This window comes from Priapulus caudatus, unplaced genomic scaffold (genome assembly GCF_000485595.1).
Source record: "Priapulus caudatus unplaced genomic scaffold, Priapulus_caudatus-5.0.1 Scaffold222, whole genome shotgun sequence".
NCBI lineage: Eukaryota > Metazoa > Priapulida > Priapulimorpha > Priapulimorphida > Priapulidae > Priapulus > Priapulus caudatus.
The window spans coordinates 467,285-483,175 of record NW_014577283.1 but is presented as its reverse complement, the minus strand read 5'-3'; the positions used below and the strand labels follow the sequence as shown (position 1 = coordinate 483,175).

Below are 15,891 nucleotides of genomic sequence, written 5' to 3'. Positions count from 1 at the left end.
ATGTACGTACCGCTCACGCACGCCTCACACATGTACGTGCCCACGGCACGCACGTGTAGACTTGTCCACAGGCACCGTACAACCAGGTTGCTGTGCGCCCAACGCTTCCCCAACACACGTGTACGTGGCCTATCGAGGCGCCCTGCACGCACGCACGACACACAGCGCAATCGTAACCACCGCCTTGCCCCACGCATGCTTAGCCTGTGCGCCACGCTATTGCGTCGCACGTGCTACCCCCGTGCAAGCGTACGTGTACGTGCAAATCAGCTTCCAGCCCAGATGTTCATCGTTTTTCTTTTCACCACTTCTACTGTACACTCTATTTCCCCCGCCCCCCCCCAATTCATTTACGTTTTCCCTTCAGATAACTAGAGCCATTGCTTTACAGCTGATACCGGAAACAGTGCACGCACGCCATCTATTTCCAGCGCTATTAGTATATGCGCGAACCTCATTTAAGAAAATGCACAGCCTATTGGCACAAAAAATCAGCAGCGCGCCTACACCGATTACGTCAAGCTGCCAGCTTGACAAGGCAAGGTGAGATGTCCGGCAGCATCTTACCTCACTGACATTCTTGTGAACCAACTGCCGCAGTGAGCGGTTTTGTTTATTTAATTATTATTGGATCAACATTATTCACAAGACAAATCACGAAATATTTACATTTATAATTCTTACAAGATAATTATAGTTGCTATCTTACTATGAATTTGCCGAATGTTGGTATGTATGCTATGTTAATAAAAAGGCTTCCGTCAGTTTGGAATCCAAATATCGCAAGTCACAGAGAGATCGCATGAAATACACGGACGGGTTCTAAAACTTATTACTTCGGTTGAAAAATCGTTAAAAACGCGCTTTAAAAAAAGAACAAAAAACAACAAAAAACGTAAACTTTAGCCTGAAATATAGGGGGCCTATATTCTTGCTATTCGCAACGTTGGCTGCCTGCATGCACAGGAGATTTTTGTAAACCAATAATCTAAGTAGAAATTACTAGGCCAGGAATAATGAAGTAAATTTGGTGTCTCCAGTCACGCCTCATTTGGCGATAGTTCGCATATAGATGGTCAATATATAAGTTCAATTTGATCAGAGCAAGTATCGGTCGGGCGGTCGTGTATCATGTATTTCAGATTTCCGTGCTATTCAAGCTGTATGCGGGTGTCTGAACGCAGAGCTGTCAGCGTTCAACCAGCCCAATTGACGATCTATCTATATTCTAACTTTGGAGTCCGTTATCAATCAACAGTACCATAGTCCATAGAATAAAACATTTGCGTGTGTGTGTGTGTGTGTGCCGGTCTTAGTCTGCGTGATGTGCGGTGCGTGCCGTTCGTATCAGTGTGGTATTTCACTGTGTGACTTGGCAAACAACCCCATGCTTAATCCTGTGTTACGTGTAAGCATGATTGTACATGTCATTTTAATTGACATCTCCACACCATAAAAAAAAATGTCCAGACAACTTAAACTCGTCCATAATAACACCTCTACATATAACACTATCTGGTTAACACATGACCCATCACATCACTAAAGCCCACGTCTTAGCGGCGTGTGTTCCAGCTCTCACTTCCTAATAATCCAACATATGTATTGTTTGATATCTATTGTCTAATCAAGTAAATTGACAAATATTTGTACCGTTGCCATGCAAGCTCTCTCTCTCTCTCTCTCTCTCTCTCTCTCTCTCTCTCTCTCTCTCTCTCTCTCTCTCTCTCTCTCTCTCTCTCTCTCTCTCTCTCTCTCTCTCTCTCTCTCTCTCTCTCTCTCTCTCTCTCTCTCTCTCGCCCCACGCTCCACAATCTAAATAATTGTGTCTAGTACCTAATTATTTATTTTGTAAAAAAATCAACCTATTTGTGAATTTTTGGCACTGTAGTCTTGGTGAAATTACTGAATAAGTATGAAAAATATTAAGCTTAATTGTAAAAATATGGTATATATGCTTTCAATTCTGAATTTTAACCTCCTTCTGGGTTGTAATTAAATCCGATAGGTGGATCGAAATTTGGGTTGCGTAAATACCTGTATATATAATCTAGAGCTCATAATAGAGAAGAGTATGACACCGTTTTAACAGCGTTTTGCATAGTTTTCAACTTGTAAATATTCTATGAATATGTGAAAAAATATATTCAAACTTTACCTTGTTTTCGTCTATGATTCTCCCTTAATCATATGACACCACCAATTTACCTGAAAATCGTATGTGTTCTTCAAAAAAGTTCTTTGAATACGACACGGTTTCACACAGTTTTCCCAAACGTTTGCATGTATTTGGCGCATGTTGATGTGCGGCGGCAGCACCAGGTTGTAACTACGGGACACTGGGTGCTGTTGGGGATATTAGGTAAGCACAGTAACAGCACTTGTTTCGCTTCCTTATCATCAGGAACACGATGGCAACACAGCTAAAAGCAGCTGCTAGCTCGCCGTGAGCACACATTTATTTCTAGCACGCTGGAAACGCTACACGCTAAATACAATTCGATGCCTAATATCCCCAACAGCCCCCAGCGTTCCGTCATAGACAATAGAACACTAATCTGATAATAAACTTGCGCCGAATACATGCGATCATTTGGGAAAACTGTGTGAAACCGTGTCGTATTCAAAAAACTTTTTTGAAGAACACATACGATTTTCAGGTAAATTGGTGGTGTCATATGAGTAAGGGAGAATCATAGAAGAAAACAAGGTAAAGTTTGAATATATTTAATATTTATTCACATATTGATAGAATATTTACAAGTTGAAAACTATGCAAAACGCTGTTAAAATGGTGTCATACGCTTCTCTATTATGAGCTCTTGATATAATGTAAACAATAGAGCATTGCTCTAAACAAAAATATTAATATCTGCAGTATTTCATACGGCTACATGATGTAAAAAAAAGTATCTGGTCCACCCTCCCTCTTAATCTGCCGTTGAGTATAGTGGGACTCTATATCTAGTGTATATCAGATCTTCACCATTGTGTAATGCGTGATTGTTAAACCACGGAAATCCCAATCTTGGGTCCAGGGGAGTTGGGAAGATCGAGATTCAAGCCTACTCTTGCACTGTTTTGTGATTTCTCTCTAGGCCATATTTGCAAGACAGAATTGAAGGCTTACCCGATGGACTTCAGGCATATAAGCCCCGGAGTGGCTTACGGAAGTATAAAAAGACCGCAAAGTCTTTCATCCCATATAGAAAAAAAACAAAGTAAGTATTTTTTCCAGAATATGAAAAACAAAACTCAATCATAAGTGTAAGTAGGAATGGCACCAGAGATTGCCTGAGATGTGCTAATCAGCTAATGTGTCTATACATCGATTAATATTCGATGTATAGTGTGATGGGGAGGAAACCCATCACCAGCGTGAAATTGGAGGTTACAGGTAAAAAGGGCAGTGGGGGAAAGGTCAGATATCAGACATTTTCTGAGGACATGGTCTAACGGACCGAGTGCAAAACTTTTTTGTTTCAGCGCTGACATACCATTTTTATCACTTTATTGAAAGGACCGTGAAATCTACTTTCTGCTGACATGCGAAGAGTAAGTGTCTGATAATCTTTTGATCCTCAAGAGGAGGGTTAAACATGGATTTGTTGACTGTTAACAAAGGACTGAACTGCTTTTGCTATTAGAGCCCCCTCCACCTGCCCCTCCTCCCACCCTCCCCCTCCTCAAATAAGAACCTGTTTCCAATTTGCAGCTAAAACCGGTTCTTATGTCAAGGGGGTCTAAATGGAAAATCATAGCCTAACAGGTTCTTAATCACTAGGTTCTTATACGCGGGTTTTTGCTGTATATCATATCTACATAAAAATCAGCTCTACAGTTGATTGCTTTCATAAGTTTGTGTGATAGTGCAGCGCTAAAGGTAAAGAGTGACTGCAAATTTTCTTCATAGCCGGTTTCTTGGCCAGGTACTGATTTTCCTGACGGTGGGGGATAAGCTTCCACGACTGCAGTGGGGAAAATCCCTGTAACTCCCTGTAACTCTTTACCATCCGTGGGTGCTGTTTCCCTTAGAGTTATGAATTGTAGAAAAAAGACTAGTCTGTGTTACGCACTGACAGTGTTTTTAGTAATTACCCCCTGAAGCGTTGAGCAATTACTAACTGAAATCTGATAGGGTCTAAATAAACATGTAGCCGTAATCTAACTTATGTAACAAATGTATTCCAATCTCCAGTACTGAATGCTGAGACTTCTAGCTGATAGACACAGCAAAATGGAAATAAGGTTGTGTCTATAGATTCCCTTTCGTGCAGTTTTAACATTTAAACAAGATTATAAATTCAAATTTACTTTTGGTATTGAATTTGATCTATTGATACGTACTCCTACAAGTTTATAAATATTCATGTCGTTGCATCAGAAATTTCTACCCCCAGCCATCAGTGCAATGATGGTGCATATATAGATCTTTAAACTCATCTATTCACAGCATCAAATTAAAATCGTTTGGTCGTGGCAAATGTTGTAATTTGTTTAATAATAAAAAATATTTATGGCACCATTGATAATTGGATGGGCACTAAGGCAAACGTTTCCTTCAAAGGCAGAGGGTCACCAACACAAATTTGTTTAAATAACACTTGTTATGCAGTGCTGGGAGGTATACGAGTTAGAGCCCTGTCCATATTAACTTGATTCGTTGCTGATGGTCATGGTTGTTTCAGGAATGTCGAGTGCGCGCGGATCGACAGTGCTGGCTGTTTCTCCGTCATCACGTACAGCTGGCTATCGGCGCTCATCTACCGCATGTGGAAGTCCAACGACGTTAAGCAGAGCGACCTCTACACCTGCTCAATCTACGACAACACCAACTCTAACACCGTCAGGTAACTCGAGTGTGTGCCTGCTTAGCTGTGGGCAGTGTATGGCAACACGTCCGGTAACGCACTGAATATAGAATTTACTATTTGTGCCTGATGCTGAGCAAAATTCTATGAATTAATGGACGAAAATTCAGCTCGTAAATGTAATCTCGCGCCATTGTAAATGCGGCAAAATACACGACAGCACTGATACGCTGCACTTACTATAGTACTATAGTGTAGTTTTGTGTAAGTCTACAAAATTTAAAATCAAAAATCAGACTGTAGTGTTAGTGAAGCCGTTGTGCTTCATGAGGTATAATAGTGCATGCTATATTGTGAGCTATTTTCTTCATGCAGGTTGGAGCACAGATGGAACGGGGAGGTGGCTCGTGTAGGTCCACAGAAAGCCTCGTTAGCTCGCGCTGTCTGGGCTTTCTGTCGAACACGAATACTTGTTGGCCAGGCCTTCTTCATACTCTGCTGTATTGTTGGATTTTTCGGGCCTGTAAGTACAAAGAAAGTTTTGGAAAATTGCAGATGCTTATCATACAGGCAAGCGAATTAGTGTGCGATGTATTATTCGTGCTATCTAATTTTGTTAGCGCTATTTATACTGATGATCGAGAATTAAACCAAAATGTTACTCTGATCTGTGGGAATAATATGAAATTAAAATCAATATTAGTCTATTATGCAATGATAATAATAAATTACCCTTGTAAAAATTGTGATAGTTTGTGATTTTAGAAATCTAGAGGTCTTGTAGTGAAGTACGTTGTCTTGGCGGATTGAAATATGTATAGCAGTGTTAAGTCTGTGGTTAATAGGTTATCTATTGTTATGAATAGTGAGGGTGTCTTGATTAGATACGTGTGTGTGTGTGTGTATTTTCAGGCTATATTTGTTAGAAAAATTCTGGAATATGCTGAAACGAAGGGCATGAACTCTACAGTTGGTAGAGGAATTACCCTTGTCGTTGGTCTCACAGCATGCGAAGTGGTTCGGTGAGTTGTGTGAACAGAAGCAAATCTAAAATAACCTTTTTATATTTAGGATTCATTTGAACTCTATAGAGAGAATTTAAAGTAAGTAATTTTGGCATCATGCAGGCTGGGATTTTATATATCATACAAACCACAACTGCCTTTTGCGATTCAGCATAATTCACTATTTGCATGCACGCAGGCACGCACACAGTCATAACTATCCAGGGTGCATTCACGGAGAGTGCATACCTCCACCAGCGACATGCGCAATACGACTCACGAACACACGAATAACGCACGATATACGCCAGCATACTGACATGTACACGCTGGCTTGCTGCTCGCTTGCTCGTAGCAGCCGCTCGTTGCTGCTGCTCGCTCACATGTACACGCTTGCTGGCTCGCTGCGCTTGCTGGCTGGCTGGCTCGCTGACTCGACGCGCTAATATCGATCGCGCGAACACACGAACGCACGAACGCACAAGAGCAATCACATAACCTCCTCCAACTCCGTTGGGCGGAGGTAATCAGCAGTAAAGGAAGACATGATTCACAGTACATGCATCTGGACACATAAAAATCATACACACAAATGCGTACACTCGGTCATGTACATTGTATTCAATTCTAGTATCATGCTTTCCCGATGTGATGTAGACTTCACGTAGTGGAATCCATTTGAGATGGATGGGTTGGAATTGTGGGGGGGGGCACAGCATGGCGCGATGTGACTTTGTAAGCCAACCTCATGCATTTAAGATGGATGGGTTGGAATCTGGGGCGCAGCATGGCGCAATGTCACTTCGTGAGTTGACCTCGTGCATTTAAGATGGATGGGTTGGAATCTGTGGCGCAACATGGCGCGATGTCACTTCGTGAGTTGACCTCGTGCATTTTGTGAACCTCTGCAGGAGTCTGATGTTTGCGGCGACGTGGGCGGTAAACCTGCGTACTGGAGCGCGCATCCGGGCAGGCATACTCGGCCTTGTCTTCGAGAAAATCCTGAGGTTGCGCACACTGGGGGACAAGTCAGCGGGCGAGGTGAGTCATGTGACTCATTGCGCGTCCTCGTGTCGTGAGGTGCAGCGGCATTGCAGCGCGTTATGCTGCACAGCCGTCGCGCCGTGAGGTGCAGCAGCATTGCAGCGTGTTATGCTGCACAACGGCGCATCGTTGAAAGGTGCAGCGGCATCGCAGCTTGTTATGCTGCACAACCGTCGTGTGTTAATATGGTGTTAATACTGCATGTTAGCATTGTGCTAATATTGTGCGCCAATATTGTGTTAAATTGCTCAAGTGGTATGTTAATATTCAGGGTGAATAATGACAAATTATTAGAGTCAATTAATTTGTCATAATTTGTCATAATTTGTCAATATTCACCCCTGTTAATATCAAATAAATTTTGGCATTTATTGCTTCCAGGGATTTTCCAGGAGATATTTTTATTTTTTTTACCAACTATTTATTCGAGTTCATTCGAATAATTCCTACCCAAATTTGTCATTGAGATCTTAATATATTTTTTGATAGTTTGTCAACCTCTTCGCTAATGATGGAATACGGATATTCGAGGGTGTTACCCTTGGCCCTCTAGTCGTCGGTGGACCCCTGGTTGTGATGATGGGACTTGCATATGTTGTGTGGTTACTCGGAGGCTGGGGAGCCATTGGAATGCTTGTGTTTGTGTTTTTCTACTTTATTCAGGTATGTAAAATCCACACTTGTCAGAAAATGTAACTGATACGAACAACATCATGTTGTCTATAGAGAAATGTTGAATGTACATTTATAGATAGTAATATAAATGTGTTAATGTTTATTTTCTACTGTGTAGGTTATCGTTCTAAATAAGTTGACAGTTGTTGTTGTTTGTACTTTATTTAAAATTAAATTTGTGTTTTATTTCCATTTGCAGATGATAATCGCAAAAATTGCAGTGTATCTACGGCGAAAGAGTATTGTAGCGACCGACAAGCGGGTGTGCAAGCGTTTCCTTACAACTATTTTTACATGTTTATACTGTATAAGCTCATGTTTAATCTTAGATACATGTATATATATATATATAAACTATGTGAGTAATGGTTGAATATATTCAAATATTTCACAAAAGGTCAGGGACAGTTTCAGTTTAGATGTGCTTACATTATAGTGTATATGTACTTACAGTAGGTACTATAGTTTATATAAAATATTATATAGAACTTTCTTAATGAGAAAATGTGCTTTTGACATGCAGTCATTTCATCTTTCTCGTTATTGTTTCTCTAATTACTTACGCGTGCAATATCAATTTCAGGTTCGTTTAATGACGGAGGTTTTAACATATGTGAAATTGATCAAGATGTATGCCTGGGAAAGGTCTTTTGCTAAGGCTGTCTCAGGTAAGTGGTGTTGCAGCTAGGATAGCTTAATGTTAGAACAGTCATAAATAATGTTTATATGGAAGTACAGATGAATCTTGATTAACTGACCTTGACAGAATCTGTAGGTAGTTAGGCAACCAAGAATAAATTACAGATAGTGCAGAAACGGAGATAGTATGTAACAAATTGCAAATTGAATGGAATTGGAGTGTAATTCTGAAATTGTAGATCAAGTAAAGGTGGTATGTGACGCACTGAGCGACAAAGCAGAGATTGGGGAAAATTTTATGCATGCACAAGCTGTACAATACTGTACAATACTCATGTAGCACGTGAACTGACTATGTCAGAAAATGGAATGTTGGATAATGGAAGGTTGGGTGACTGGGGTGCTGTAGTAGCTTGTGGCACCACGTCCTATCTAATTATAGTTCTATGCTCCACATCAAATCGGGGAACATCTTCTATTCGTTAGGAAACATCTTCTAGCTCTTGCCATACATGTCACCAATATATTTTGGGCAGAGTTGTTGTTGAACGGTGTTAGAGTAACGTGGCGATCTTCCTTGCTGTCTCTCTCTAGTTCATAGCATGCATCTGGAGCAAAGTGAGAACTGTACATCGTACTACATGTACTATTCTCATTTGATCATTGGTACTCCACTAGTGGTACTCAAGTAGTGCTTTTGAAGTCGAGCTAGCACAGGTTCCTGCATTTATTATGATGAGTGTCTCTCTACCAGGGCTGCGAGTTACTGAGCGAAACTGGTTGCAGCGAGCAGCATATCTGCAGAGCATGGCTGTTGGACTCACACCAATTGTGCCTATGGCTGCCGCAGTGGTTACCTTTATTTCCCACACACTCAGTGGTAACGATCTTACAGTCTCTCAGGTTAGTATTTCGTCATGGTTAAGGTTGAATATAAAATGTGTTTTCACGAGTATATTCCTTGAATAAATAAAGGGGTTCATTAACAATTTTAAGTCATATATATAACTACTTTAAATTGATACTGCTGAAGTGTATGTCTTGTAGGTATAACAAACGGGCTGGAAGATAGTAAGAATTAAATTACATCACTATCCATATAAATCGACCACAGAAGTAGCGGCAAAAACTATATATAATAAATATTTAACGGATAAACTCTTCATTTTCGAAGTAATCAGCTAGCACTTAAAAAGAAGAATTGAATTTTATGTGTATCTGTTAAATTAAATTTGTATATATTCATCTATTGCATTGTACCGTCTGTTATCAAAGTTTGTGTGAGGTATCTTTTTCTTCAGTGAAGTGAGACGAGGAAGGGTGTTTGATGTTCTTATTTTTTCTCATCTTAATCCCTAATAAATTAGGTGATGCTGTCTACCTATTCACCCCATGTGCTCTGTTTCTAAAATTGTAATGAGCTCATAATATATGCTTCCACTGTTTGCAGGATAACCATCATTGGAGCATGGTTTCTGTAATATTTTCGCACGGCTGTAGGGCTCATCTGTGTCGGGGTTTGGGTCACATGAGTCGGTGTTATGATGATGGCATTCCTAAAGCTTCTCTGTTTCAGGCTTTTACAGTTGTAGCCGTATATAATACAATGCGCTTCTCCATCTCCATCCTCATCTATTCGGCTCGCTGCAGTGCCGAAATGATTGTATCTTTCAGACGCATCAAGGTTAGATGTGGCATGCAGCACACCCCTAGTCTTACTATCCAACTCGTGTAGCAATTTTCACTCTGCATGAGGTAGTCCTACACATAGGAGGTTGTCTTATGCATGCTTAATACACTTTCGTCATTACAGGACCCTTATTCTATCGTCCCACGTACTCTAGTAACATAGTGTTAGACTGTACATGTGCTAGTTACGCAAATTTTACCGTGTCTTGAGCCTGTGATCACGATGGTAAGGCGGCGGCCCCGATACTATGGTACCTACCTTGTGGAGCCACGGACAACTTCCTAGCAGCTGAGAACGCCATTGGCACCGGTGAAATTGCAATATTTCAACCCACGTTTTGCGCATTCGTTGTGTGTATGTTTCAGGCATTCACTGTGCTGTGTGTGCTACACGCAACAAGACTGGCTATTGCTGTTATCCCATACTCGTTCCGTGCACTGTCCGAGATGACAGTTGCCTTCAAACGTGGCCAGGTTTGCAAACAACAAGCAACACCACTCCCTCTCTTACTGGCGCTCTCGCTCTCGCTTTCTCACTCTGGAGAATGTTGTTATAACCACAGTGGTGGTGGAAACAATCTGCCTGTGAATCTCTCCCAGTCTCATTCGCTGTAACACCTGCCACTCTAACTATTAGGAGTCTATCAATACTGATAGACTCCTGTAACTATGCATATAACACACGCGTGTATAAATACATGCGGTAACTCTGAAGTATCGATTATGTTTGATGTCTGGTCAAATCGAAATCTTCTGCTCGACATTACTCAATTGTTGCTGCAGCATTGTCTTCAGGCTGGTTGGTTTCCTTCCCGTGTTGGATTCCTTATTGGTGAACATGTACGTATTAGGATTTCTTACACATCTCTTGTGAGAATGTGGGAAAGCAGAGCATTTTTACTGCTGCTGTTACCATCTCATCACCACCACTAAGGATATGAGCGGAAGAATTTTCCGCCTGAATTCACCACCTCGTGGCCAAAATATTTTGTTGTATCTGTGAAATACTTTAATATACATACAATAATGATAGAAAATTAAAAGGAAAATAATTAAATACTGGAATTTATGTTTACTATACATTTAACTGTAGTAAATTTAAAAAAGTGGTAGCGGCCTACAAAAGTTCAAAATGTTGACAGTTTTGATAGTAAAAAGATCAGTGTGGAAGTACTCGACATATCGTAGGAAAAGTGTGTAAATACTGACCACAGACTTATGGTCTGCGCATATTAACATGCTTGCTTCTGCCTGTTGCGGTCGTGTCTAGAAACTATCCTGCTCATGGAGGAGGTCACACACCAAGGTCGTGAAGCCATCCAACACCTGAGGGGTCTGGCCTTGAACATAACGACATGCAAGCATTTTCTGGATGCCCGCCGAGGCTCTGGTTGGCGCCAGCTCTGTGCCAACCTGTGAAGCCAATGGGAAAGCTAGCGCGGAAAAGGGTCCGCAAAAATAAAGAGAAATAATGGAAAAGAGTATCTTGTATTGATTCGTTCTGGCTAGCCAGGGATATAATCAAACTATAAGCGTTTGATTACAATGTAAGTTAATTCTTGTACAATAGTTTACTTGTGTGAGTTAGTTTAAGTATTATACTGAGACATCTAATTATACTGGAGAATCTAATTAAATAATCGTGTGCTACTCGAAGTCTTAGGAATGCTTTAGATATTGAACTTGTCATGAATATAAGCAGCCTATTTTATCTGTAATTGGGGCAATTAGCGAAATCACAGAAGGAGGGCACCAGTGATGTTGTAGATGAGGAGGCAGGGAAGAGTGCAGCAGGCGCGACGCATGGAAGTGAAACAAGTGGAAGCACTACAAAGCATTGACAGCTGGGCAAGTGAAAAGAGTAGGCACAGCTGTAATTGACCTCGACGCTAACCGTGACTGATAGGACTGTTACTTCTTCATGATTGCAGACAGCAAGTTCGCTCATGCTTATTTATATTCATAATCCGGAGAGAGAGTTGGCTGTCATCAAGCTGTATTGGGTGCGCCTAGTAAAGCATTTGATAACAAGGTTTCGTATTCCTTAAATGAGACACGAATGAAGGATGCCTTGAGGAATTGTGTTTTGGTATTAATGTGATGGTTGTACCTGTATTTTCAGGGAGACTAATGCGCATCTGTGGCGTCGGTTGGGAAGTGGCAAGGCTCACTTGCTAAGTGCTGTGGGCTGGGCGCAGGTGAGTGTCTATACTGGAGTTGGCCAATCACTTCTTTGGTAAGCAATTTAATATGAGTTGGGGCAAATTTTACCATTTGATCTCGTCTGTTGCTTAAACATGCTATCTGCTGGCAATGCTGTTTGGCACTGGTGGCATGGTCATCAGTATAATGATCTTTATGCCCTTCACGTCAGATTAATGTGTCATTTTGGCATAACTGCACTTCGGTTAAGCGGGTTGATTGATTACTTATCTTATTACGACTTTAATTATTATTAGCCTCCGCCAAGGGGTCGGCAGGAGGTTATGTTGTTCAATGCGCGGTGTGTTTGTGGTTTTGTGCGTTTGTTTTCTTTGGTGTACCCCTAACTCAAAAAGTTATGGGGACCGGAATTGATCATGTAAATTTTCAGGATAGTCAGGATAGGCTCACCTAGAATTGATGAGATTCTTGGTGGTGATACCGGGATCCCAATTAATTGAATTGAAATTTTTTTTAGGGATAGGTCGATAATGGGGTAACTTAGAATTGATTCCATTATGTGGTGATTCCGATCCAATTAATTAATTTAATTAATCAATTAATTAATAAATGTTTTCAAGCAGTGACAGAATTCAGCTGGCTTGGCGAGGTCTGCGCTCTCCGAGTGCTCTAGTTAGTATTATTATCGTCATCATGGCATTATCATCGGCCACTATCATGATCATCATTATTGGGGCATGTCTGGGTTGCAGCATGCGTAATGAATGATGGTAGCTTTAGTGAATTGATGGAAGGTTTGCCTATGTTGCCGTCAGCAGGTGATCATCATGCCTCTGTCGCGGAGAACATCAGCGTTTTGGTGCTGATTTTGACAGTAAAAGGGTACCATATGTTTTTGCTAGAGATACAAGGCCAATTTGATGAGTTCTAGGTTGGCTTAAGATACGGACGAAAGGTCATGTTGATTGTAAATGACTATATAGATATAAAATTTCTAAACAGCATAATATTTTTATTATAAAATAATAATTTGTATTATTATAATAATAGATTTGATATTAATTAGTATTATAATTATTTGGCAACAGCAAGTTTACTAGGCAAATACTTTCGAATCGAATGCCATTAATTAATCTATTTATTTGAATACACGATATTATGAGCCATCTATGCATGCGTGTGCTGAATCCGATATTGCAATGCTGGCCTAATGAGGATGAGACCGAGGTATGAAATATACAGTAGTGAGAAAAATGTAACTACTGCCTGTCTTTCTCAATACGTTCGTGTTTTATTCGCTTAATGTCCTTCCTGTGTATTTCTTTATTCTTGTCGCAGTGCATGTATCTATGTGTATGTGGTGAAGGGTAGGGCAGATAAATAACTCAGTACGTCTGAAGTATGTGCCACAGTCACTCACACGCACTAAGCATTTTCTAACTACGACAAGGTGAGTGCTAAACGTAAAACATAATGGCGTTATCGTAACGCGTAATCGGTAATCGGGAGGGCACATTCGGTACCGGGCCCCGGCGAAGCACTCGCCACGTTCTGTTGCGAGTGATCGTGAACTCTGTGGGTGACCTACACAGGTCGGCGAGCGCGGGCGTTGAACCTGAGGCGAGGAACAGAGGCAGCGCATCAGTCTCGGCGCGCGGCGTTTTACACGAACAGCGACAATGTCTACGCGCTGCTCGACGACCCGCTGAGCCTCCGTGGACACTCGCGTCGGCCATCACCACAACATACTTCAAGCAGCGCTCATCACGCGCTCCGCTGAAGGCAAGACGATTCTCTTTGGGTCCACGCCAAGCCACTGCAAGGGTGAGTTCCGCAGAGATTACAGTGAGTTGCAGAGATTACAGGTGAGTTCAGCAGAGATTACAGTGAGTTCAGCAGAGATTTAAAGGTGAGCTTCAGCAGAGATTACAGTGAGTTCAGCAGAGATTAAGGTGAGTCAGGCAGAGATTAACAGTGAGTTCGCAGAGGATTAGCAGGTGAGTGTAGAGGAGTTAACAGGTGAGCTTCAGGCAGAGAATTACTAGTGAGTTTCAGCAGAGGATTAGCACGGCTGAGTTCAGCAAAGAGATACAGGTGAGTTCAGGCAGAGATTTACAGGTGAGTTCAGCAGAGATTACAGTGAGTTCAGCAGAGAAATTACAGGTGAGTTCAGGGGCAGAGATTATCAGCGTGAGTTTCAGGGCATGAGCTAAGCAGGTGAGTTCAGGCAGAGTATTACAGGGTTGAGTTTCAGCGAAGAGATTAGCAGATAAAGTTCAGGGCAGAGATTACAGGTGAGTTCAGGGGCAGAGATTAAGGTAAGGTTCAGGCAGAGATTACAGGTGAGTTCAGCAAGATGACAGGTGACTGGCAGAAGATTACACGTGTAGTTCAGCAGAATATTACAGTGAGTGGCAGAGATTACAGGTGAGTTCAGCAGATTATGTACAGGGCGAGTTCAGCAGATATTACAGGCGAGTTCAACAGAGATTAACAGGTTTTAGTTCAGCAGATATTAGCAGTGCCGGAGTTCAGCAGAGATTACAGTAAGTTCAAAGCTAAGATATTAGCAGTGAGTTTCAGGCAGAGATTACGTGAGTTCAGGCAGAGTATTACAGGTGAGTTCAGCAGAGATTACAGGTGAGTGTAGAGATTACAGGTAAGTTCAGCAGAGATTACAGATGAGTGGGGCAGAGGACTGCGAGTGCCTGCTGGCTGGGGTAGCAGTGCTGTGATATCGGCAACTATAGGTGGACATGGATGGATGGTTTTTGACGGTTGAAAGTGACACCATGGTGACGTATTGTTAAGCGTGACATGATGAATGACAGTTTTTGATAGTTGATGGTGACATGGCGAATGACAGTTGTTTATTGTTGAGCGTGACATAATGAAATAGACAGTTTTTGAGATAGTTGATGGTGACATGGCGAATGACAGTTGTTTATTGTTGAGCGTGACATGATGAATGACAGTTGTTTATTGTTAAGCGTGACGTGGTGAATGATAGTTGTTTATTGTTAAGTGTGACATGATGAATGACAGTTGTTTATTGTTAAGTGTGACATGATGAATGACAGTTGTTTATTGTTATAGTTGTGGTAGCATGAATTGATATGACAGTTGTTTATTGTTAAGTGTGTTACATCGATATGAATGATCAGTTGTTTTATTGTTAAGTGTGACATGACGAATGACAGTTGTTTATTGTTAAGTGTGACATGATGAATGACAGTTGTTCATAGTCAACGGTTATGTGATGGATGACAGTTTTTTGTGCTTGACAGTCATGTGATGGTGACGTGATGTTGACAGTTGGTAACGGTTGGTGACAGTTAATGGTGACATAAGAGATAAAGCTTGTTGACAGTTGACAGCAATATGTCCGATAACAGTTATTTGTGTGTGTCTTGCAGTACTTGAGCCAGGTGGATGAAGTGCTGCTGATGAAGGAGGGATCTGTGTTAGAGAGGGGCACGCATCATCAACTGGTGAAGGACGATGGAGAGTACTCAGCCCTCATCAAAACCTTCCACATGGGAAACCGCAGCAATGAGGGTACGTGTGTGTGTGTATGTGTGTATGTGTGTGTGTGTGTGTGTATGTGTTGTGTGTGTATGTGTGCGTGCGGTGCGTGCGTGCGTGCGTGGGAGGGTGTTTATCCTAGAATGGATAGGAGGGAGGGGGGGTGTTAATATAGGTGCAGTCTTGATATGGGTGTGAGCATGGGTCTAGATGTGATTGTGGCTGTATGTAGTTAGCAGCGGGCATGAGCACACGTGGGTGTGGGTAGAGGTCTGGTGATGATAAAAGATATCTTCGAAAATTGCTTAATACGTAATAAGCTCAAAATTTGAAACACCCGG

At 41.5% G+C, this 15,891-nt stretch overlaps 1 protein-coding gene across 1 annotated transcript in view; it reads left to right on the top strand.

The window, feature by feature from the left end:
• The window catches only part of LOC106807554 (multidrug resistance-associated protein 5-like), an 82,711-nt gene that overhangs the window by 15,816 nt on the left and 51,004 nt on the right, over nt 1–15,891 (top strand). The window contains exons 3-12 of the mRNA XM_014809919.1: nt 3,099–3,221; nt 4,689–4,850; nt 5,187–5,334; nt 5,724–5,833; nt 6,727–6,856; nt 7,349–7,522; nt 7,734–7,796; nt 8,118–8,202; nt 8,928–9,076; nt 9,750–9,857. Coding sequence (XP_014665405.1) covers nt 3,099–3,221; nt 4,689–4,850; nt 5,187–5,334; nt 5,724–5,833; nt 6,727–6,856; nt 7,349–7,522; nt 7,734–7,796; nt 8,118–8,202; nt 8,928–9,076; nt 9,750–9,857 — 1,252 coding nt within the window. The remainder of the gene's footprint in view (nt 1–3,098; nt 3,222–4,688; nt 4,851–5,186; nt 5,335–5,723; nt 5,834–6,726; nt 6,857–7,348; nt 7,523–7,733; nt 7,797–8,117; nt 8,203–8,927; nt 9,077–9,749; nt 9,858–15,891) is intronic.